Source organism: Bos indicus x Bos taurus, chromosome 17, assembly GCF_003369695.1.
Source record: "Bos indicus x Bos taurus breed Angus x Brahman F1 hybrid chromosome 17, Bos_hybrid_MaternalHap_v2.0, whole genome shotgun sequence".
NCBI classification, from domain to species: Eukaryota; Metazoa; Chordata; class Mammalia; order Artiodactyla; family Bovidae; genus Bos; species Bos indicus x Bos taurus.
Genome location: NC_040092.1, coordinates 28,380,456 through 28,405,667, shown reverse-complemented (window position 1 = coordinate 28,405,667; position 25,212 = coordinate 28,380,456). Strand labels below are relative to the sequence as shown.

General features: G+C 48.6%; 1 protein-coding gene across 2 annotated transcripts; it reads left to right on the top strand.

The window, feature by feature from the left end:
- Positions 1-24,988, top strand: CHFR (checkpoint with forkhead and ring finger domains). 2 transcript variants are annotated; one of them, XM_027567155.1, is made up of 17 exons: positions 1-93; positions 248-391; positions 4,756-4,855; positions 7,716-7,825; positions 8,699-8,758; positions 8,905-9,123; positions 9,512-9,679; positions 12,165-12,321; positions 13,205-13,522; positions 15,329-15,471; positions 16,491-16,607; positions 17,122-17,205; positions 17,983-18,053; positions 19,385-19,472; positions 21,901-22,008; positions 22,443-22,515; positions 23,923-24,988. In XM_027567155.1, the coding sequence occupies exons 2-17, from the start codon at positions 259-261 to the stop codon at positions 23,963-23,965; spliced, it is 1,992 nt and encodes a 663-aa protein (XP_027422956.1). In that variant the 5' UTR covers positions 1-93; positions 248-258; the 3' UTR covers positions 23,966-24,988. The 2 variants fall into 2 exon arrangements, with proteins under 2 accessions (XP_027422956.1, XP_027422955.1); XM_027567154.1 differs by lacking the exon at positions 1-93 and having other exon boundaries at positions 163-391.
- Positions 24,989-25,212: the final 224 nt, after the last annotated feature.

The window sequence follows — 25,212 nt, the reverse complement described above, 5'->3', positions numbered from 1 at the left end:
GCCCCGCCCAGCGGATCAGCTGAGGGATCTGCGATGTCTGTTGACAGCAGCGGTGGCTGCGCGGCCGGTTCCGGGTTCGGCGCGGGGCGGGGGGTAAGCTGGCGACGGGCGCGGGCGTCCGGCGGGACGCTGGGGAGGCTCGCGGCGCGGGCCGCAGCGGTGGGGCGCGGGCGCCGAGGAGGAGCGGCAGGCCGCAGCCTCTGCCCTTGCGGTCCGGGTCTCACCCGACGTTTCCGGGTCTCGTCAGATGTGAATCCGATGGAGCGGCCGGGGGAAGGCGAGCAGCCGCCCCAGCAGCAGCCGTGGGGAAGGCTTCTTCGCCTGGGCGCCGAGGAGGGCGAGCCGCACGTCCTCCTGAGGAAACGGGAGTGGACCATCGGGCGAAGAAGAGGTGCGGGGCGGAGAGCGGGCATGGGAAACGTGGGACCGGCGGGGGACAAGCCTGGGGATGGGTCAGGGCACGGGGGCCGGGATCAGGGACCCGGGATGGGGGTGGGGGACGGGGACCGAAGGACAGAAGCCGGGGGCTGAGGGCGGAAGCCTGATGATAGGAGCAGGGCGAGACCGGGCCCACCGGCCTATGGGAGGACCCTGGGCGGGGCGCATTCTGCCGTCCAGTTTTTCCAGTGGAATGGGCTTTCGTATAACAGCTGCCATGTATTCACTTAACGGTCTGCCCAGTCACTTCTGAGTGCTTCATTCAGGTTATTTAATCCTCACCACAACTTTATGAAGTAGTTACAATAATTTATCCCCGGGAATGCAATCTTCTCAAGTTTATTACTACCCAAAGCATCTTCTCTAACCTTAATAGAAATGAAATTAGAAAGCAAAGCAGAAGGAACACTGGAAAATCCACAGATATGTGGAAATTAAATAACATTCTTAAAGAAGCAGTGGGTCTAAGAAGAAATCCAAAGGGAAATTAGAAAATATCTTGACATAAGTAAAAATATCATATGTGAAAATCGCTCAGTCATGTCCAACTCTTTGCGACCCCATGGACTATATGCATGCATGCATGCATGCTAAGTCGCTTCAGTTGTGTCCGACTCTGTGCCACCTTATGGAAAGCAGCCCACCAGGATTCTCCAGGCAAGAATACTGGAGTGGGTTGCCATTTCCTTCTCCGCATGGACTATATAGTCCGTGGACCTCCAGGCCAGAATACTGGAGTGGGTGGCCTTTCCCTTCTCCAGGGGATCTTCCCAACCCAGGGTTTGAACCCAGACCTCCCGCATTGCAGGAGGATTCTTTACCAGCTGAGCTATCAGGGAAGCCCCAAACTATAATGTACCAAAACTTAGGGGATGCAGATAAGCAGTGCTTAGAGGGAAATTTATAGCTGTAAACAACTACATTAAAAAGATCTCAAGTCCCAGCTCTTAGAATAGAGTTGCTCAAATATTTGTTGATTTAATGAAAGGGGAAGCTAAGGACTTGAAGAAAGTCACACAAGTAGTGAGAGGAAGAGCCCTCACCCTCCATGCTTACTGCCTTTGCTGCTGCTAAGTCACTTCAGTCATGTCTGACTCTGTACGACCCCATAGACGGCAGCCCACCAGGCTCCCCCGTCCCTGGGATTCTCCAGGCAAGAACGCTGGAGTGGGTTGCCATTGCCTTCTCCAGTGCGTGAAAGTGAAAACTGAAATGAAGTTGCTCAGTCGTGTACTGCCTCTAGACCTCTGATAATTTAACCTCCCTTGTAGCTTTTATACTGAGAGTGCAGTGCACTGATGAGGCCAACCAAAATATTTTGGTTTTATGCAAATTAATAAGTTGTGACTCTGGGAATTCCTTGGTGGTGCAGTGTCTGAGACTCCGCACCTCCAATGCAGGGGAACTGGAGTTCCATCCCTGGTCAGGGAACTAGATCCCACATGCCCCAATTAAGTTCACATGATGCAACTTAGACCAGATGCAACCAAATAAATAAATATTTTTTAAAATGAAAATAATACATTGTTATTCTGACTTTATACTTTAAACAAGAGAGAATGAGAAAAGATTACTATTTAAAAGCAAGTATTTTTCGGCTTCATTTTACCCAGTACGATGTACCTGTACCTGTTTTTCTGTTGGGGTCTTTTGGGAGACAGTCTTAAACCCCAGGATCAAGTTATTATTTTTTTACAACTTTAAAAATATTTATGGATTATTAGAAACTTTTCAAGATGTGTTAATTCATGTAAATGGATGTTTGATGAAGAGCAGAAGCCCTGGAGACCGCCACCTCCAGGGCCACCATGACACCAGCAGAAGCAGCAGCACCACCACCACAGCACAACTTACTTTGGGTTAAAAATTTACATTTCAATGCCTTTGTACCTACTTAATAGGGTCACTGTGAAGATTAAAAGAAGCCTAGCGAAGAGTTAGCACTTAACGTTAGCCATTGTTATTATAACACAACACTATAGTATCACTTTACACGTTAATACAAGTAAGCTCCAATACTTTGGCCACCTGATGCAAACAGTCGACTCATTGGAAAAGACCTTGATGATGGGAAAGATTGAAGGCAAAAGGAGAAGAGGGCAACGGAGGATGAGGTAGTTGGATAGCATCACTGATTCAATGGACATGAACTTGGGCAAACTCCAGGAGATAAAGAGGGACAAGGCAGCCTGGTGTGCTGCAGTCCATGGAGTTGCAAAGAGTTGGACGTGACTGAACAACAAAGCAAGGAACGTAAATATGTAGTTGAGCTGATTCAGTGAAAGTCCTTTCCTTGAATGTATTAACCTTTCCAGCAAAATATAGAGTTTAAAAATCTGCTTAGGCCTCCATAACAAAATACCACAGATCAGGAAGCTTAAACAACAGAAATTTATTTCTAGGAAGTCCAAGATCAAGGTGTCAGTTGATTTGTTTCCTGATAAGAACTCTTCTTCCTGGGTCACAGAGAGCTGCCTTCTCTTTCTGTCCTCGCATACTGGACCAAGAGACCTGTGGTGTCTCCCTCTTACAAGTATTTCAACCCTCTCCGATTAAGGCCCTACACTGATGATCTTATTTAACTTTATCATCCACAGTCACTCTCTCTAAATACAGTCACTTTAGGGGATAGGGTTTCAGTGTATAATTTTGGGGGGCACACAGGTTATAGAACTTGATTATTTTAAAACTGTTATACACCTGCTATGTACTAGGCATTATTTTGAGAAAAAGGGAGAGCTGAGTTGATGTGTGTTGGGGGCAAGTGGGAGTCCTCACCTTCCCAAAGAGCTCCCCATTCTTGGAGAGTGGCAGAAATGCATACCAGCCATGGAGAGATTAATGAACTGAAAGACAAGCACACAATATTCTAGTTCTCAATTGGAATGCTGATGTTCTGGCGTGGAGAAGCCTATTAAAGCCCCACTCCGGTGCCACAGTGACCAGCCTGGCTCTGGGGCTGTGAGACCATCCTGGTGGTTTTGTTCAGTGTAATGGGACAGTCTTGAGCACAGGTGAAATTCACCTCAGATAAATGTAACAAAATACTTCCCATAATGTAGAGTGTTTGGGCAAATAAGGTTTAAGGGTTATGGAAGCATAGTTCACACTTAGTAAAATTTGCCCCTTTTAGGTGTTCAATGAGTTTTGAGAAATGGAGGCACCACTACCATCAAGATACAGAACATTTCTATCACCTCAGAAAGTTCCTGGTCTTTTGGAGTCTGTCCCTGCCCTTTCAACCTTAAATCCTGACACTCACCTATATGATTTCTCTCCCTGTAGTTCTGCCTTTTCCAGAACACCGTCTAAAGCCATCTAAGGGAAATCACACATTATCGCAGCACTGTCTTTGGGTCCGGCTTCTTTCTCTTGGCTGGTGCTTTTGAGGTTCACCCTTGGCAGTTATGTGTGTCAAGTTGTGTTCCTTGTTGTTGCTGGGTGGTGTTCTGCAGTGTGTGTATTAATTCGCCACCAGTTGATGGGTACTTGTACTGTACTGCTTCCCACGTTTGGTTATTAAAAATAAAGCTACTGTAGGGAATTCCCTAGCTGTCCAGTGGTTAGGACTGTGTGCTTTCACTGCCAAAGGTGCAGACTCAATCCCTGGTTGAGGAACTAAAATCCTACAAGTCGCAGGGCATGGCCCCCAAAACAATAAAATAAAGCTACTATAAACCTTAGTAGCTACGGTGCAAACCTATCATAGGCAGATTAGTGACTTGGTATTAAAACACTCCTGAAAGCGTTTATTCTTTTGATTTTAGGAGAGAACAAAGTATTTGAGGATTTCCCCCTTGGATTTAATGAGAATACAATGATTGTATTCAGCTATAGATACATCTCTGTTTTGTTTTAGATTTTCTTAAACGTGTACGTGTGCCTGTGATAACTCAGTCATATTTTTGTGAATCTGTCATTGCTTCAATTTTGTGACCATTTATGAAACCTTAGATTACACAGAAGAAATTCAGGACTACGATACTGAAGATATTTAATAAGCCCCTTAGGTTTTTCTCAAAGTTCTATAATACTTACCAGGTTGTCTGCATACATGTGCATATTGTAAAATGTCACCATGAAGCAGTTGATGTATCGCTAGAGGTGTTGATGGGGTATATCCTCTGGGTAGTGAGGAAGCAGAAAGGTTCAAAACATAGTCCCTTTTCCTTTTGGATTAACACTTAAATGCTTTTTGGGTCTTGACTTAGTGGGTCTTGACTTCTGGTCGTATGATATCATTAAACAAAGCATAGTGTTGTGCCCAGTACCCACAGTTGTATTCCCCTTCTCTGCACACCCTCCTCTCTGTTTTAGGTTGTGACCTTTCATTCCCTGGCAATAAATTGGTCTCTGGAGATCACTGTAAAATTACAGTGGATGAAAAATCGGGTCAGGTATCACTGGAAGATACCAGGTAAGCTCTTTCTGAACTTCGTTCCTGTTTCCTCATAGCTTCAGGAAGCCGACTTTAGCCAGTGATTGCAGAGAAGAGACAAAGGCCCACTTTCTATAGCTCAGAAGTCTGCTAGGGTCTCTGGGTATTGGGAGATATATTTTCGGGCTTCTAGGATGGGCTACTTAGTGACACTGGTGCTAGTGACAATTCTTGAATGTTTTCAGATTAAAGCAAAAATGTCTCAGAAGTAAGACTTAAAAGGCAGTGATACATTTTGGGCTTTTACAAACATATGCAAGTTAGGCTTCCCCAAATCAAGAAGTTTGCCTTTCTTTTTTACTATTACACCACATAAGTAGTGTGTGAAAGTGAAAAGCTTTCCAAATTGCACTCACCCACTAAAAATATATACATATTTATTTTGTATTAATAGGATTATACTATTATACTGTTGTTGTAATAACCAAAGGCTCAGTGGCTGAAAACAACAGCAATCTGGGATATTATAGGCCTGGGGGCCCAAAGTCCAACTCAGGTCTCATTGGTGTCAACTCTTTCTGGAGGCTCTAGAGGAGAATCAGCTGTCTTCTGTCCCAGCTTCCAGAAGCCACTGCCTCCCTTGGCCGAGGTGGCTGGAGGGGCAGGGGTGTTCCACGCAGAAGAAACAGCAGCTGCAGAGGTCCAGAGTGCCAGCAGGAAGACCCTGATGTCCACACTAGAGAGATCGGACTTTAGTCTGAGAACAGTAAGGAGTCACTAAGGGTTTAAGCACCCCTTGGAGAAGGAAATGGCAACCCACTCCAGTATTCTTGCCTGGAAAATCCCATGGATGGAGGAGCCTGTAGGCTACAGTCCATGGGGTCGCAGAGTCGGACACGACTGAGTGACTTCACTTTCACTTTTTAAGCAGAAAAGTGAAATCAGACTTTTGGGTTAGAAAGAGCTTGAGGATGGATCTTGAGCCTGGCAGCAGAGCCGCGGCTGTGTGAGACAGCTTTGCTGGTCTCTGTAAGTGGGCTTTTACTGGGAAGGCAGCCCAGCCTTCCAGGGACCTGCTGCCAGCTGCTGAGGACTCGAAACAAGAGATGGTATGACAACACCGCCTGCACTATTTACTGTCTGGCCCTATACAGAAATCTAGAGTAGTGGAAGCCTGCTCAGAGGCCAGGCTAGAGCCTCTTCCTCACTGGGAGTCGTAAGAGTGCAGCCAAGGAGTTAGGGCCAGGGCAGACCAAGTGCCCAAAATTGGCTAAGGGGGAGGAGGTTGCTCAGGTGCGCTCCTCCCCTTGGTTGCAGTCTAGTCTCTGTCCACTCAGGAGGACCTCCTCAGGGAGGCGCCTCCTGTCCCATCTGACTCAGGCTTCTGTCTCTCCCAGTAGTATCCGCTGCCCTCCCATCCAGCAGTGTGGTCCCTGATTTTCTTTTTTAATATTTATTCGCTTATTTTAGGCTCTGCTGGGTCTTCGTTGCTGTACCAGGCTTCCTCTAGTTGTGGCAAGCGCGGGCTACTCTTCCTTACTGTGCATGGCCTTCTCATTGCAGTGGCTTCTTTTGTTGTGGAGCATGGGGCTTCTGCACTTCTATAGTTGCAGCACACAGACTCTAGAGACCAGGCTCAGCAGCTGTGGTGCACAGGCTTAGTTGCCCCATGGCATGCAGAATCTTCCCAGACCAGGGATACAGCCTGTGTCCCCTGCATTCGCAGGCGGACTCTCAACCACTAGACCACCAGGGAAGGCCAAAAGGGGGCCCAAAGTCCAACTCAGGTCTCATTGGCATCAGCTCTTTCTGGAGGCTCTAGAGGAGAAGCAGCTGTCTTCTGTCCCAGCTTCCAGAAGCCACTGCCTCCCTTGGCCGAGGTGGCTGGAGGGGCAGGGGTGTTCCATGCAGAAGGAACAGCAACTGCAGAGGTCCAGAAGCGCCAGCAGGAAGACCCCGATGTCCACGCTGGAGAGACCAGACTTTAGACTGAGAACAGTAAGGAGTCACTAAGGGGTTTAAGCACCTGATTGACTGGTCCCTGATTAACTGGAGTGGCATCCCAAGCACAGGAATCACACTGTCTTCCTGTCATCGGTAGTTGTGTGTTGATTTGCTTCTGCCCAGAGCCTGTCTCAGGGCTTCCTAGGTGGCACTAGTGGTAAAGAACCTGCCTGCCAATGCAAGAGACGTAAGAGATGTGAGTGATCCCTGGGTCATGAAGATCCCCTGGAGGAAGGCATGGCAACTCCAGTATTCTTGCCTGGGAAATCCCATGGACAGAGGAGCCTGGGAGGCTTCAGTCCACGGGGTTGTACAGAGTCAGACGCAACTGAAGCAACTTAGCACGCAGAGCTTGTCTCATGGGGGCCGTTGGTGCTCATGTGACGAATGAACTGAGAGGGGCTAAGGCTGCTGGAGGGAGGGGTAGGTCTGTGGACAGAGTCTGGTGCAGAAGAAAAGCTGGAAGTCAAAGCACATGCTGCTGGTGGATTCCAGGGCTTCACCAGGAGGAGAACATGAGTTTGGAACAATGAAGATGTTCAAACACTTGACAACATCATTTGGCTGTGAGTGACAGCACAACAGGCAAGGATTTCCTTAAGAGAATTGTGAGGTGGCACAAATGTTTATATCATTCCTATGAGTATTTATCATTTTCAAGGTGATAGGGGCTTCTCTGTTAGTCCAGTGATTAAGACTTCACACTTCCAGTGCCGGGGATGTCAGTTCAGTCCCTGGTTGGGGAATGAGATCCCATGTTCTGTGTGCCTCTGCCAAAAACTTTTTTAAATTAAAAAAAAAAAAAATTGAACTGCTTTTCTACTGATTGTAGAAAAGGAGCTTTTAACTCCAAGTTATTTTAAGTAAGATAAATTCCATTTTGTTGCCCCTACAGTGCCAATGGAACTGTCATTAACAAGCTGAAGGTTGTTAAGAAGCAAACTTGCCCTTTACAGACTGGGGATGTCATCTACTTGGTGTACAGGAAGAATGAGCCAGAACACAGTAAGACAGGGGTTTTCTGGGCTGGACCCACAGGTGAGGTGTGGCAGGGGGCCCTGAAACCGCTGGAAAGCATTGTGGGAAGAGGCTTATTGAAGCCAGTATTTCCTGAAGGAATGTTAGCTTACCTGCATCCGTTTTGTGTTTATGTAGATTCTTGGTGTGGGTAGTGTCTGTTGAAGAATGGGAATGTTGGCCTCGCAGTCTGAGCCCCAGCCATTCTTCAGAAATGCCACCGTGGTCATGAGCCACGGGTCTCAAAATGGTAGCCAAGGAGAAGTGAGTGAATGGGGAGGGATAAGCTGAACAAGACTTAGAATGGGGGCTGGAGGCCACAGATGGCTCTGCTCTGGGACATTTGACAGTGGACAGCAGAGGTCAGACAGGATTCCACTGGAGCTTGTCCCAATCTGAGCATCCACGTTTGTGTTTGTGGAAGAAGAATGATGCAGGACAGAATTAGGGGAGTCCTTCAAATGGTGCCCCCAAAATAGGAAGAAGGGGGCGGGTGTTCCCTAGGTTGTCCTCAGCATAGTCAAAGCCACCCCTGGCCACACAGAAGGATCTCGTGTCCGCTTCTGGTGGTTTGAAATACGCGAGGCATAGACTCCTCCCTCCTTGTTGCTCTGCTTCCCTTAGTCAGCCTCTTCATGCCAGATGAGATTCCTGAGGCTTATTTATTTTGGCTTTGGTTCAGTTGTTTTGGATTACTTGCTTTAAATTCCCTTAAACTGGCAGCTGTGGTTACTAGCTGATACGTCAAAATAGTCGACAAGGACAAAGTGGCTGTGAGGTAATGGGAGGGAACAGAAGAGAAATGTGAGTTCCCACCTGGCACGTGACTGACAGTGCTCTGATTTGGTTAATTCCTTTCAGACGTGGCATACCTCTACGAATCTCTAAATGAAAAGCAAGGTGTAACACAAGACTCCTTTGGTAAGTGGGATTTTCCAAGAGGAGTGGGTGTGTGTAAAGTGGGTCTGTGTGTTGACTGTCTCCGTCAACAGGAATAGCTTGCCTGAGGCGGTGGTGCCCATCTGTGCCCTGACTGTATTTTCCTCCTGCTCCTTCTGTGTTCACAGAAGCTAATAAAGAAAATGTGTTCCACGTGACCAAAGATACCTCAGGTGCAGGGCGAGGTGACGATCCTCAGGATCCCCAGGTCCTGCTGTCGTCGCCCGCCACTCAGGTGTGCTTTGAGGAACCACAGCCATCGACGTCCACATCGGACCTCTTCCCCACGGCCTCTACCTCTTCCATGGAGCCCACCTCCGCAGGCCGAGGGCCTCCCTCCAGCTCCAGTGAGAATGGGGGTCTCGGGGCGGTAGCTACAGTGCTTTCTATTCACTCTTCCTGCCCTGTGTTGTTACGGGGACAGACAAGCACTGAGGAGTTCAGTGGTGGCGTCAGGCATCAGGCTGTCAGTAGTAAGGTTTCTGTAGCAGTTGCTGTCTTGTTCCATCCTCAAGAGAAAGCCTGGGGATAGGGGGACTATAGCAGTGTGGTATTTTTTACAGGTTATATAATTCATATACTGTAAAAATCACATAGAATGAACGCTTCCAGTTTTCTGGGTTTTTTAACGGCATCTTGCGTCCCCTGTGCCTAGTTTGAATTAGTGACACTTCGATCTGCTGTCTCTTCTTCTGAGGTGGGTGAATCAGACTTTGTTGTTTGTCCCTCTCACAGGCTCCAGAGGTACAGACATCTCTCCAAAGGGGTGTGGTCCATCTGTGACAAGTGATGAAATCTCCAGCTTCCCTTTAACTCTCCCAGACAGAGAGGGGGCTTCCTTTTCTCTGTCGGAACCCCAGGATCAGGAGGATTTGGAGCCTGTTAAGAAGAGAGTAAAAGCAGGTCAGAATCTCAAGGTTTCATGTAACCTCAGGGCCCCAGCAGGAACCATCCAACCTGTACCTGTTGGGGCCCCACCGTCTGCCAAAGCCTGAGGATGCTGTCTTAGGCTGACAGCAGATGGCAGCCTGGGCCCTTTCTTTACTGTTTGTACCATTGGGATTGAACTGTGTTTACTGCCAGGATATGTTATCAGTCTGCAAACTGCATTCTTTTTTTTTTTTTTGGCTATGCTGGGTCTTCATTGCTGCACAAGTTTTTCTCTAGTTACAGCAAACAGGGCTACTCTCTGGTGACACGTGTGCGCTTCTCACTGTGGTGGCTTCTCGTTGCAGAGCTCGGGCTCTGGGGCTTGCAGGCTTCAATTGTTGTGGCTCTGAGGCTCCAGAGCACGGGCTCAGTAGTTGTGGTGCACGGGTTTAGTTGTGGTATGAGGGGTCTTCCCAGATCAGGGATCAAACCCATGTCTCCTGCATTAGCTGCTGCTGCTGCTGCTGCTAAGTCACTTCAGTCATGTCTGACTCTGTGCGACCCCATAGACAGCAGCCCACCAGGCTCCCCTGTCCCTGGGATTCTCCAGGCAAGAATACTGGAGTGGGCTGCCATTTCCTTCTCCAGTGCATGAAGGTGAAAAGTGAAAGTGAAGTCGCTCAGTCATGTCTGACTCTTAGCGACCCCATGGACTGCAGCCTACAGAGCTCCTCCATCCATGGGATTCTCCAGGCAAGAATACTGGAGTGGGTTGCCATTTCCTTCTCCAATGCATGAAGGTGAAAAGTGAAAGTGAAGTCGCTCAGTCGTGTCGAACTCTGAGCAACCCCATGGACTGCAGCCTACAGGGCTCCTCCATCCATGGGATTTTCCAGGCAAAAGTACTGGAGAGGGGTGGCATCGCCTTCTCCATCCTGCATTAGCAGGCGGGTTTTTTTTACCACTGAGCTACCAGGGAAGCCCCTGGAAGCCATATTCTCGAGTTATGACTCTGTCCTGATACAACAGCCAATTTTTAAGAGTATGTTATCTTTAAGTGATAGTTTGAAACTTCACATTAAAGACAATTTAGAGAAAAATCTATGCTTTAAAAGCGAAAGTTAAAAAGACTGTAAAAAATGTTTGGAAATGTAGTTGGTAAGACAGTAGCTGTAAGGCAGACCTGAGGGCTGCCCGTGGATTGGAGCAGTGTGATGGGAAGGAAGATGGGCCTTAGAAAGAAACTGTATTGTCTAGTGTATTGAGTGGAAAATGAGTTGATTGACCTGGGAAGGTGTGGAATGAATTGGCAACAGATACATAAACAAGTATAAAAATGAAGCCATTTTTAATTATCAGAAATGAAAAAGTATATAAGAAAGGAAATTCTAATATGCTGTTTGACTGAACAGACTATTTAAGCATAGTAATATACCTACAATATACTGACCCAATAATTGTGTTAGAATAATATTGGGAAGGCTACTCAAAGGGCAAAATCCTTCTCTGTTTTAATGAATATCAGGAGATACCTAAAATCTTCAGCGTAAATGTAGTGTGACAATCCAGAAACACAGAGGCTGGGACCAGAAGAAACAGCTAAAAGACATTGTTAGGCAGCAAGAAAGTCCTTTCCTCAGAGGAGGGGGAGATGGTGAAGGTGAGCAGAGGCTGGGGCAGAGGGCTGCTGCTTTTGTTTTCTTTTAAATATTTGACTTTTTAAATCATGTTTCTCTAATAAATTAAAAGTAAAAATTAATCTGTGATATGGAAAAATTAAACATGTCAGCCAAAAAAAAAAGAGATTTTAAGCTCCTGGTAACATTTTTAAGTTTAATTATTTTTTAATTGGAGTATAGTTGCTTTACAGCATTATATTAGTTTCTGCTGTGCAGCAATAAGAATCGGCTATACATATACATATATGCCATCCTTCTTGAGCCTCCTTCTCACCCACCCCCCACCCCATCCCACCCATCTGGGTCACCACAGAAGCACCCAGCTGAGCTTCCTGTGCTGCACAGCAGCTTCCCACTGGCTATTTATTTTATATATGATAGTATGTGAAATATGTCGATGCTGCTCTCCCAATTTGCCCTACCTCTGCTTCCCCAACTGTGTCCACAAGTCTCTCTAGGTCTCTGTCTCTGTTCCTGCCCTGCAAATAGGTTCATCAGTGCTCCTGGTAACATCTGATGGTCTGTATTTTCTAGCACTTTCCTGTATGCATATGAGTCACATTTTTTATTTAAACAAAAATGACTTCATACACAAATGCTATTTGACAACTGGCCTTTTCTCGTACCTACGTATCCTGAGTGTCTTTTTATACTATTAACTGTTCTAAAACAATATTTAAATATACCAGATTAGGAAACTTATTTTGAACCTTCTTAAAAATGCCCTTTGAAATACACAAAGGAAGAGGTCTTCTGTCCACAGTTTAAGACATCTGTGAATACAAGAGATGTGTTGCCTCCATGGTCATGACGGTCAGAATGTGTCCCTTCCCTTGCAGTTGGGGAGCCAGACCTTAACCTGCCCATACTGGTCACAGACCCAGGCAGAGACCCTCCCGCTGCCCTTGACGTCAGAGCCGAGGCCATGAAGCCAGACAAGATGGAGGAGACGCTCACGTGCATCATCTGCCAGGACCTGCTGCACGACTGTGTGAGGTGCGCCCAAATGGGGTCCTGTGGGAGGCCAAGGGTAGGGTGGGCCTTTGGGTCAGGTCAGAGGCTGCACCCGCTGAAAGTGCCATAGCCGTTTTCCTTGTATGGCCGACAAGCCAGAAACCAGGCTGGTGACTGAAGCTACAGAGGAGCCCGAGAGACTGAGGTGCTGTGGCTCTGACCTCAGGTTGGCCTCGGGCGGAGCAGGAGAGCTGCACCGAGGGCTCGGTGTCTCCTGGCAAAGGAAGCTTAGCAGTTAGCATGGGCGAGCCTCCTAGAACGAACTCTCGTTGCTTCTCTGTGGGAACTTGGAATTAATCTGTCTGAAGTTCAGCTGAAATGCGTGTCCTTTCCACCCACTCCCAGTGTCTCTGCTCTTCCTCCCTGGCCCTCCCTAGGGTGCCATGTGACCTCTAGTTTCTTTTTTTTTTTTTTTCCTACTTTCTTGTAGTTGACAGGCACAGAGTTAGAGCAGTTGAGGTGGGTGCCATGTTTTTGCACAGGGACTGTTTCTCTGGTGGGTTTTGGAAGGCAGGTGGCTTCCCCCGGCATTAGCTGAGGATGCAGACCCCGCCAGCAGCTAACCTCACGCATGGTGTGGGTGGAATGCCCAGGAAGCACAGGCTCAAGGCCCTGCTGAGGCAAAAGAGCATAGGGGCTGGGGATGGGCAGTTGGCTCATTTTTCTGTTTTGTACCCGAACCTCAGTCTGAGCAGGGCCATTTCCTCCTCCAAGGAAAGAGGCAGCATGACCCTGGGTCCTTGATCCTCACGCCCCAGGCCAGCCATGCCCCTGGAGCCCTGCATCCAAGGGGCTGCTGCACTTGCTGGGGAGACGCTCCACCCACGAGTGCCCCCAGGCCTCTGAAGCCCATCCGTGCCCTCAGCCTGCAGCCCTGTATGCACACCTTCTGCGCTGCCTGCTACTCGGGCTGGATGGAGCGGTCTGCCCTGTGCCCCACCTGCCGCTGTCCGGTTGAGCGCATCTGTAAAAACCACATCCTCAACAACCTGGTGGAGGCGTACCTGCTGCAGCACCCGGACAAGAGGCGCAGCGAGGAGGATCTGCGCAGCATGGCCGCCAGGAACAAGATCACACAGGACATGCTGCAGCCCAAGGTCAGGAGGGCCTTCTCCGACGAGGAGGGCAGCTCTGAGGACCTGCTGGAGCTGTCGGACGTGGACAGTGAGTCCTCGGACGTTAGGTAAGCCCCTTGGGCCTGGAGCGGGGTGGGCGGCCCGAGTCTGACCACCTCCCAGGACCTGCTGGTCCAGGCCACTGCTGAGGCGCAACCCAGCAGCCGTGTTGCCTGCCTTGTGCCAAGCACGCCACTCATTCAGGTGACCGTGATGAGGCTTGCTCACTGCCCTGCCTTCTGTGATAGCCTTTTTTCTCTTTTGTTATGCAGTGGAACATTTATTCTATTTTTTTGTTGCTTATCTGTATTGTTTTCCAGTTTATTAAGATATAACTGACATACAGCCTTATAGAAGTTTAGGGTGTGTAGCATAATGCTTGGGCTTAATTATTGTGACAGACTGGCCACAGGAAATGATACTTTTTTATTTGCTGAGTCCTCATCAAGTGCCTTGATTCACCAGCTGATACAAATACCACATAAGCACACTCACTCTCCACAGCTTACCTAGTGAACATACGTCCTAGAGTATCACTTGAGGTACTTACCATCTGTCAGGGTATTATTACAAAAAAGCCACAGCCACCTGGTAGACAGGGTGCAGTCCTAGGAGACCTTATTTTATTGGCTCATGTCTCCTGACTTAGAAGTCCAGGGTGTGAATTTTTGTATTGAGGCCATAATATTTAAAAAGACAAACCCCCCACCCCCAGTTTGTCTCTTTTCACAAAATTTAGCACATAATGTTCAAGCAAAAAGAAAACCAAAAATCACTTTTGTGTGAGGTTTTAATTATATATTCATCCATTCATACACATGTGTAGTCATACATGCTTAATTTTTTTTTTTATTGCTTAAGACATTTTTTGTAATATTTTGAAACCTGGGACAAAACCACAGTGCACATTCTGTGTTTACAGTTTAGTCCACATATCCAGTTATTTCTTGGAGACAAGCATGTAGAAGTAGGATGTTCATGTCAGGAGTCTCAGTGAGAGGATACCTTGCTGTACTTCTGACGTCTGGTTGAGCTCAAGATTGGTGCTCAACAAATGCCCGCTGTTGAGTGCAGGTGGCGGCACTCCCTGGGGTGTGTGGAGGGACAGCAGTGATCCCCGAGACACTCGGGGTATTGGGACAGGCAGGTAACTTAGTCCCATTTACATCTTTTTCTTCCAAACAGGGCTGAGTGTCTTTTCAACGTTTCTTCCTTTTCTAGTCATGTCTTGCCTGTCCTTCCCATGGGTGGCAGGCTCAGGCAGGCATCCTCTGACTGAGACCAGAGGAGAGTCCACATATGTCTTTCTTGCAGATTATGTTTTACCATCTGCAGGTTTGAAGGCTCAGCTAAGGAGCATACAGCTGAAAGGCGCTGTGGACAGCAGCATTCAGCCCTGTGCATTTTCAGATTTTAATGAGGGGACGGGTGTGCATGAGTGGCGTCAGACCTGCAAGAGCGCATCCTGCCCAGTGTGGGGACAGGAAGGCTCCACTCCAGGGGATGCCTCAGGGGGTCGAGGGGCAGGCAGGAGATGTCTCCAGATCCCAGGAGTGTCTGAGGGAGAGAGCGCTGGAGAAGTGTGGGAAAAGGGGGGCTGGGAGGTGGCAGGGAGCAGAGCCTGCCGACTGCTGCTGTGCAGGGTGAGTGTAGGGGGCTAGGGGGTGCTGGAGGGCAGCTGTCCTTCCCCTTCACACACACCAGGTCCAGTGGCTGATGCAGAGCTGAGACATGGAGGCGGGACAAGGCCCATGAGCTGGGGTCTGGGTCTTGACTTGTCATTCGGTCTGGGACTGTTGTCACTAGCCTCAGCCTCACGCACCAACCAGAGCGGGTGTCATCTCATCCCCCCAAGCTCTGTGCTTTCCTTGCAGCCAGCCGTCCATCGTGTGCAGACAGTGCCCTGAGTACCGCAGGCAGGCGGGGCAGCCCCTTCCCTACCCAGGGCCCGGCAGCGAGCCAGGGGCACCGCAGGTCCCCGGGGATGCACCGTCCACGTCCGCCAGTGTCACGGCAGGTGAGATGGCCACTCCCTCCTTGCTGTCCTGACCGCTCCGGGTGTGGGTGGCGCTTCTGCTGGCTCTTCTCTGCTCAGATAGCTCGTTGCTTTTCGTGACCTGTTTTGAGCTAAGAAACCAGATAATCAGCTTTACTTGTGGATCTCCGCTCTTGAACACACAGTCCTGATTCTGACACTTACCCTTCCCCAACCCTCCCCACTACTGCCTTGGGACTGTCAGCATGCCCCGGGATGCTTGCCAAAGATGAAGTGACCATCACACATGGGCTCCTCCAGTGAGGGACTGGCTTCTTTCCAGCAACAGGATGTGATGTTACCAGAGCCGCCCTGAACTGTCTGTTCACTGCCCATTTCAGTGGGCGAGTTCCTAGGTGCCATTAAGAAAGGAAAAATGAACATGTGGACTGTGGTTTGTGGCCCTACATTGTAGGGCCTGGCCTCCTTGCCACTGTCAGCCTCAGCCTGTCTAGAGGCCACTGACCTCAGAATTGTGACCCAGAGCCACATTCTTAACCGTCTGCCGTATGTGCTGTGCCACGACTCTTGGGGGTGTCCTTGTAGGCCCCTACGTGTGGGGATGACCAGGGTGGTGCATGGAAGGCCCCGTTGTGACCATGGTAAGTGCACAGAGCCTCACGTGGTACGTGAGTGACCAGGGGCCAGGCCACATTGACACAGCTCTTGGTGCAGAGTTAGCCAGCAGAGACTAGAGAAATCACTTTACTGTTTTATGATCTGTCCTTACTAGAAAACCTGCAAATGGCCTTTGAAATCTAGCTCCAACTACTGAACCAAAAGATAGCTTCGGTCACTTTTCCGTCTATTACACCTTTTAGTTTGAGTGGTAGACTGTCACTTGGCTGTCAGCAAAATTGGCCTGAGATCTGCCCAGGTTTTCTTGTAGGTCTGTGTCCTCATGCGTATCTTGTAGCTGCCCCTCCAGGTGTGGGCTGAGCCGCTCGTGCTGCTGCTCCAGTGCTGGCAGCACCAGCCTGAGCAGCCTGTCTGTCCCACAGCCCAGGACTACGTGTGCGCCCTGCAAGGAAGCCACGCCATATGCACCTGCTGCTTCCAGCCCATGCCGGACCGGAGAGCGGAGCGTGAGCGGGACCCCCGCATCGCCCCCCAGCAGTGTGAGTGAGGGTGTGGGTGTGTGTGTACACCATCTGCCTGGGGCCCCTCCCCACCTCAGAGCCACTCCCATGTGTCCTTCCAGCCTGGTTTTCAAAGTGTCATGGACTTCTGTGTGTGGTTTGAGCAAAACATACAGTTCTGTGTTTCCACCTGTGTCATCAGGTGTCCCTGCACGAGTGTTTGATAATCTGTCTTTGGTCACCAGTTGAAACCTACCCCTGTCGTACACACAGGGGGCTCTCTTTCTAGATCTGTATCTGACACGTCACCCAGTAGTTCTCCAGTGTCTCATTTTATTCTTTTCTGTTGGCTGCATAGTTCGTTGGATCTCCATTCCCCAAGCAAGGATTGAACCCTGTCCAAGGTGTCATTTTAAAATCTAACAGCTGAACTGTATGGCACATTAACAGTTTCTAGATGATGGTGAAAATCAAGCTTGTCACTTATTTAATGGTTACATGAACTTCCTCCTCGCCATGTGGCGTGACTGGTACGTGTGCTCTGTGTCCACAGGTGCCATCTGCCTGCAGCCCTTCTGCCACCTATACTGGGGCTGTGCCCGGACTGGCTGCCTCGGCTGCCTGGCCCCGTTCTGCGGTAATGCTGGCCCCACCACCAATTGCCACCACCTTTCCTTGTTCACTTGGTGTACTTGAGGCCAGTGGTGGGCTGGCTGTGTGCCTGAGCAGGGAAAGGCCACATTGGTCGCCATGAATTAGCTCCTTTTCCTAGAGGTCTGCATAGATTTGCAAGTGTCAGTGAGTGTTGGCTCCAAGACAGCAATAACAACAACAGGGGAACTCTGAGTCGTGCACAAGGACCACCCCCACTAAAAACACATGTCTGGACTTCACAACCCCAGACCAGGGACTGTGCAGACTGGACCATTTCTGGGGGGAGTGGAATGGAATGCCTTTTACTTTTTCTCTGTTTGAAATTATATTTCATCACACAACTTTTTTTTTCAATTAAACTTTCTATTTCATTATGGGATATAGCTGATTAACAAACAATGTGATAGTTTCAAGTGAACAGCAAAGGAACTCAGCCATACTTATACATGTATCCTTTCTCCCCCAAACTCCTCTTTCATCCAGGCTGCCATGTAACATTAAGCAGAGTTCCCTGTGCTATACTGTAGGTCCTTGTTGGTTATCCAATTTAAATACAGCAGTGTGTACATGTCCATCCCAAACTCCTTAACTGTCACCTCCCCCATCCTTCCCCTGCCCAACGCCCATGACCATAATGTCACATAACTTTCCATTCTTCATAGAATCCATAATGAATGAAATTTGGTTATCCTGTCAGGTGACCAGTGCTTTCATAAAGTGCATATGAAATGGGTAATGCTGCTTCCCTCCATCCCAACAGAGCTCAACCTGGGTGACCGGTGTCTGGACGGGGTGCTGAGCAACAACAACTATGAGTCGGACGTCCTGAAGGTACAGGCCAGGTGGAGGCCAGTGGGAGGCCTCCCAGGACTGTCCAGTGTTGTGGCTTTGCATGTCTGTTTGTGCGTGTCTGCATGTTGTGACTCTGCATGTCTGTTTATCCCTGTATCCCCCCAGATAGGTATTCCTCCCTGCCCTTCACACTGAGAAGCCACAGTAATTGTGTTACACAGTTTCAGGTCCTGCTCAGCCTGCCCGGGGCAGGCAAGGGGAGCGGCTGGCCCTTGGGTGGAACCAGGACTGCCCACTGGCCCTCTTCATGCATTTCAGGAGGCAGCTGGCTCTTAGAACTTCAGGGTTTAACATGCACATGTGTCGCTTGCCAGGGGTCTTCCCTTCACCCGAATATATGTGGTATGACACCCCCAGGGCAAGGCCCTTCTCATCTGAACAGCACCTCCTCTACCTCACTGCTCTCTAGCTAGGTATTCACAGGCATGCTCTTGTAGGTTTACACAGAACCAAGCAGCTCCATGCGTCTTGAGGGCAGAGCCCACCCAGATGTAGACCCTGGCTTCCTTGTCACGTGGTCGTGGGCCTGTCACCATACTGTGGCCGATCAAGCTGCAATTAGGTCTCACTGCTCCTATGCTATAGGAGTGTCTTTGCAGAATTTCAGAGAATGCCAACTCTTACACTTGAGGTTCTAAAGCTAGTCTGCCCTTTGAGACTGAGAAGAAGCTCCTTGGTCGAAAATTTTGTGCTGCACTGTGTGGGTGTGATACCATGTCTGCCCCAGGCCTCCTGTTCCAACAGGCCATCCAGGCCTCCCAGCTAAACTCCTGGAAGCAGGTCCCCTAACTTTATGCAACACTCACCCTCTGCAAGTGCCCACCACACTTAGGTGTTTCGGCTCTACCCACCTTCCAGGGCCTTTTATGAAATGTCAGCCCTCTTTGCCATTTGTTATATGTTCTTTTTTTTTTTAATATTTATTTATTGGCTGTGCTGGGTCTTCATTGCTACACAGGCTTTTCTCTGGTTGCAGAGACTAGGGGTTATTCTCTAGTTGCACTGCATGGGCTTCCTGTTGCCGTGGCGTCTCTTGTTGCAGAGCACGGGCTGTAGAGCGTGGGGGCTTCAGGAGTTGCAGCACATGGGCTCCGTAGTTATGGCCCTATGGGCTCAGCTGCCACGCAGCATGCAGGACCTTCCCGGACCAGGAATCAAACCAGTGTCCGCCCACATTGCAAGGCAAACTCTCAGTCACTGGACCACCAGAGAAGCTCCCTCTTTGCCATTTTAGTGTTTCCTTTTTTTTTTTTTTAAGTGTTTCCTTCTCCAAGCTCATGTTTCTTCTCTTGCCCATTTCCCTGTTACAGAATTACCTGGCCACCAGGGGTTTGACTTGGAAAAACATGTTGACTGAGAGCCTCGGGGCTCTGCAGAGGGGAGTATTCCTGCTGTCTGGTAAGCCTTGTTGTGCCTACTTGCCCCCTACTGATGGTGGTGTTTTCCAGGGGCACCTCTGCCTCTGGTCAAGCGGTCCCTCCTGCCTGTCCACACACTGGCAGCATTGCTTGTTGGCTTTCCCATGTTCACTCCTGCAACCTCTGCCTACCCTGGCAGAGACAGACAGAAAGGTCCTGATACTTTGAGATTTCTTTTTTCTTGTTGGGTTTGAGTCGACATGACGTGTTCCAGAATCTTTTCTCACACAAGGGAGGGAAGGAACACAGCTGGCGAGGTGCTGGCCCCACCACTGGTCAGCCTTGACATTCTAGGGCTGGTTGTCAGGGTCTTTGCTGGCCTGTCCCTCAGTGCATCAGGTGACTCAGCGAAGGCTTACCCCCTCTCCCAGGGACACCTAGTGCTTTGTGAAGTGTGAACTTTTGTCACTAATGGAGGGTGCAGAAAAATCAGTGAGTGATTTTTTTTCCCTAACACATAAATTATTATAAAAGACTTGAAAGGTACTAAGTTATTTTGTCTCACAGACACATTATAGTGAGTATCTTGAGTTTCCTCTGTTGGGACAGTTCTATGTGGTTGGGTCTTCTTTTGCTTTTTAATGGCTATTTTTATAAGAATGATGTGGTTCACAAAGAAAACGTTAAGTGGTACAAGAAAGTCTGAAGAATAAAGTGAAAATCATCGGAAATCCCACCACCTAAAATATACCCAGTCATAATACTTTGACAGCCACCTTCTAAATGCATGTACCCATGTGTGTGTATCATTTTCATAAACGAGATCCTGCCAGACATGCTTTTAATAACCTATTCACCCAACAGTATATCTCGGACTCTTCCTACATCAACAAAGGTCTATGCCTTGATTTTTTTTTAGTTATTACTTAGCATTCTGATACCATCGTTCATTTAGCCAGTTTGTTACTAAAGGATATTTAGGTTCTTCCCAGCTTTTCACTGTTAGAACCACCACTGAAGCTGTCGAGCATGCAGTCCTGTAGGTTTCACAGTCATTCCCCGTCCCCGCGCCACCCCTCCCCCAAAAAACACAGTTATCCCCTTAGGATAATAAACAGGACTACTGTCACTGGCTTGCATGGTTGAGGCATGTCCTGGGGCCTGAGTGCCAGCATCCCCTAAGCCCGTCAGCTGAATGTTTGCCCTCTCAGTTCAGTTCAGTCGCTCAGTCGTGTCCGACTCTTTGTGACCCCATGAATTGCAGCACGCCAGGCCTCCCTGTCCATCACCAACTCCCGCAGTTCACTCAGACTCATGTCCATCGAGTCAGTGATGCCATCCAGCCATCTCATCCTCTGTCGTCCCCTTCTCCTCCTGCCCCCAATCCCTCCCAGCATCAGAGTCTTTTCCAATGAGTCAACTCTTTGCATGAGGTAGCCGAAGTACTGGAGTTTCATCTTTAGCATCAATCCTTCCAAAGAACACCCAGGACTGATCTCCTTTAGGATGGACTGGTTGGATCTCCTTGCAGTCCAAGGGACTCTCAAGAGTCTTCTCCAACACCACAGTTCAAAAGCATCAATTCTTCGGCGCTCAGCTTTCTTCACAGTCCAACTCTCACATTCACACATGACCACTGGAAAAACCATAGCCTTGACTAGACGGACCTTTGTTGGCAAAGTAATGTCTCTGCTTTTTATATGCTATCTAAGTTGGTCATAACTTTCCTTCCAAGGAGTAAGCGTCTTTTAATTTCATGCTGCAATCACCATCTGCAGTGATTTTGGAGCCCAAAAAAATAAAGTCTGACACTGTTTCCCCATCTATTTCCCATGAAGTGTCAGGACCAGGTGCCATGATCTCTAGGTCTTGTAAATATGAAAGAGGCAAACGGTGGGATATTTTATCTGCCATGTTTGATGGTAAATGAAATGGAAAATCTTTTTCTTATATGGGACATATATATGCTTGTCTGTGTTCCTTGGTTCATTTTTGGACTTGGGAGATTATTTGTGTGACATCTTTGTTAATGGTGCAACACATTGTCATTTGTGTTAAAAACACATCCTCTACTATTTCATTAGTATTTCTCCTTTGTTATATGTGTTCCCATTGTGATGTGTAAACTAGAGGCAGTCACATTTATAAATCCCTTCCTTTGTGCCATTTGGTTTTCATGTCACAGAAATAGCTCAAGAGAAGAATATTATTCCTCTTAGTACTTTTTTAGATTGTTCTAAATATTTAAATTTTTAATCTAGATGGAATGATTGTGCTATAAGGAAATAAGTTGGTGTCTAGGTTGGTTTTGCTCTTGTTTTCCAAATGTCCAGCCCTCTGTCTGACCCTGTCTATGGATCAGTGCATTAGTTCCCCAGCAGCGTGCAAGCCACGTCTGTTCTCCTGTGCTGGAAACATGATGCTACCCACTGGCGAGCTGTGCCTATAAGAGGCTGTGTTCCTTCCAGATTACAGAATCACCGGGAACACCGTGCTGTGCTACTGCTGTGGCCTGCGGAGCTTCCGCGAGCTCACCTATCAGTATCGGCAGAACATTCCTGCTTCTGAGCTACCAGGTGAGGAACCACCTGGCCCCTTCCTGGCCCACAGTTCAGTTCTGCTTGCGTGGGCTCCCACACTCTTTTGCAATAGCTCAACACCCTGTGTGGGCCTTTACTCTGAGTTCACAGCAGGGCCAGGGACACAGCCTGGTAGGTGGGGGCACGAAGGCCATGCTTGTCTTAAGCGCCCCTTGCCTGGTGCCTGCACAGGCTCTGGATCAGGTGAGGTGGGTTCCTGAAACAAGATGGCAACTGGAGTCATCTCATTTCTAAACTGGATTTTCGATTAAAGATTTTTTTCCTTTCCTGGAGAACAAGGAAGCGAGCTATGAAGTGGAACAAAGCGTTGTGTGTCTCAGCTGCAGTGTCTCTTTGGGTCTCAGCTTAAATTCACTAGGCCGAGTCTGTAGACATGTGCATGACATGTGTTCATTTTTTTCTCTTCCCAGCGGCCGTCACGTCCCGTCCTGATTGCTACTGGGGCCGCAACTGCCGCACTCAGGTGAAGGCCCACCACGCAATGTGAGTGTGCAGGCAGGGCGGGGGCTGGGCAGGGCTGGAGAAGCAAGTGCAGACAGGCAAACAAACCTGCGGTTTCCTAACAGGAGCTGCTTTTCTTTAAATCTTTTGGCCATGTTGATTTTGAAGCTTTTAGGGATGTTCATGAAGTAGTCGGTTCTCTACTTAAAAATATACTAGTTCATTAATAATTGTCATGCTTTATAAAGTCATGTAGTATATAAAAAAGTCATTAAGTGAAGTGATTAAGTGAAGTCGCTCAGTCATGTCCAACTCTTTGCGACCCCATGGACTTTAGCCTACCAGGCTCCTCCGTCAATGGGATTTTCCAGGCAAGAATACTGGAATGGGTTGCCATTTCCTTCTCCAGGGGAACTTCCCGACCCAGGGATCGAACCCAGGTCTCCCGCATTGTAGGCAGACGCTTTACCATCTGAGCCACAAGGGAAGCCCGCGTAAAAGTCATTATCACTTAGAAATTCTGCTCTTCTGTTATGTCATTTCATGAAATGTTTGCCCATACACATTCATCTCCTTCTCCACCTCCATGTCCCCAGCCTACACGTGCAGGGCTGAGCGCTGTGCGAATCCCTGGTTGTGGTCCCTGAGAACCATTTCCCAAGTCACAGCCGTGTGCACGTCGCCATGCACCTGGATCTACCTATGGTGATGCAATGGCTAGAGCTCTCCCTGGGAGTTTCCCACGGGGTCTTTAGAGGCTGTTCATGTTGACATTCATGTCACCACGCGCGGTCGCCCATAGGAGTAGATCGGCCTCTGCTTTGAAACCATGAGGAAAGTGATCGCATAAGTCAGTTTCATGGATTGATGCTGTTTGCGGTGACTGTGATCCCAAACAGCCATTTGAGGTTCAAATTAAATTGGTTAAAGGAGTCATCATGAGGACTCAGGTAAAGGCAGCCACCCCTAAGGGAGTGATTCTGTAAAATAAAAATCTTGGTTTGTATTTGAGCATAAACTATGTGGAAGAGATAATTTTATTCTAAGAAAGAGATTTCACTAGTAACAGGCTAACCTGTCTCAATTAAAATGTGGGGAAGGGGGGCAGCAAAGGAACCCTCGTCTTCTCAGAGAGGAGGTCACCCACAGTACCTTGGGGATGCTCACGAGGCACAGGTCTGAGTTTCTGGAAATTGCCCAAATGTTCCACTTATATTTTACATTTAGAAAGGAGGGGTCACAAAGGAGTCAGACATGACATAGAGACTAAACAGCAACAAAGAAGGTTGCGTTTGGGGTTAGTGTCTTTGCTGTATGAGAAACATGCTCTTGCAAACCTCAAGCACAGGATCACTGTCTCCTGTAGTTCCTTTGGGTACAAGTACAGAATTCCTTTACTGAATGCATCTGTGATGCCCTCTCGTATGATTTGACTGTTTTTTCCCACAGGAAATTCAATCACATCTGTGAACAGACGAGGTTCAAGAACTGAGCGTCCAGGGAGGCACCGTGATGGCTCAGGAGTGTTGGCAGTCAGTGACACACATCTCAGAACATACTGAAAACAGACATTTTAAGGGCATTTCACAGTCCCCCATCCCCCACAGTGGGGACTGGGGTCTCGGCATAGGGCACTCTGGTATGACCTTTCTTTTGTGGAGTGAGACCCTCTTGGCGAGAACCCCCACCTGTGGCACCCAGAGCCCTGGGGCCGGAACAAGAGCCATCAGCCGTCCCTGTGTATCTGTCCCACAACCACAGTCAAAGCAGACATCTCTGTTCAAGAAGAGTGTCCTGGGAGAGGAAGGGGAGTTTGTCAGAAACACTGTGCTATGACGAAAGGGAGCACAATTTTCCAGCCGCAGGACGCACAGCGGCTCACGTGTGTGTTTTCATAGCTTCGGTGCTCATCTCCTAATGAGATTTAAATATCACAAACTGTAGCACAAATGATATAATTTATATTTGCAAATTGACTAAAATTGGAGACACTGATATTTGAAAGAATAAGCATATGTTCCTGTTTATGAAAAAAAATCCTCAGACATCCAGGACTCCCCAGCACCAAGGGCATGTTTGGGTCACTAACACATGGGGCTCCTCCTCAGCACAGCTGCAGCCCACCGAGCTATCCGCCCTCATCACTCCTCCCAGCCTCGGGGCTGGGGTGGCCTGGGGCCAGGCTGCAGGTTGTCCCTGGTGATGCCCCAGCCCGCCTGGAGCAGCCCCTTCCTGCCAATAGGTTCTGCGAGTCCTTAGCCTTTCCTCCTGCGTTGGGTTTGCCGTGTCATCTGGAATAATACTTGAAATTTTGTTGTTTAAAAAAAAAATTTTTTTATCATTTGTTAAAGCCACCCGTTTGTTTGCAAAATTGTACCTTTTTTGCTTCTTCTCAGGAATACGATTTTCAACTTTGTCTTGCTCTTGATACAGACTCTGAGAAGCAGTGCTCTGGGGAAGAAGGCCTCCTTCCCGCATTCTAATAAACACGCTGTGTCTGTTTCTCTCCCCGGCACCTTCGTCCGTGTTGATTGTGATACGTTCCTTTGGTAGGACCGCCTGCGGAGGTCACTGGTTACCTGCTTAACTAACAGAGTGTGTCCCCAGTCGGGGGCGGGGGGCCGCTGCACTCATTAGCTTCGCCAGCCCTGCAGGTGTGGGTGACCTAGGGGTGGGGCTGGGTCTGAACAATTGGGAAAAGGTATGGCTTCCCTGGGATCCATCAGTCCAAGCCTTAGC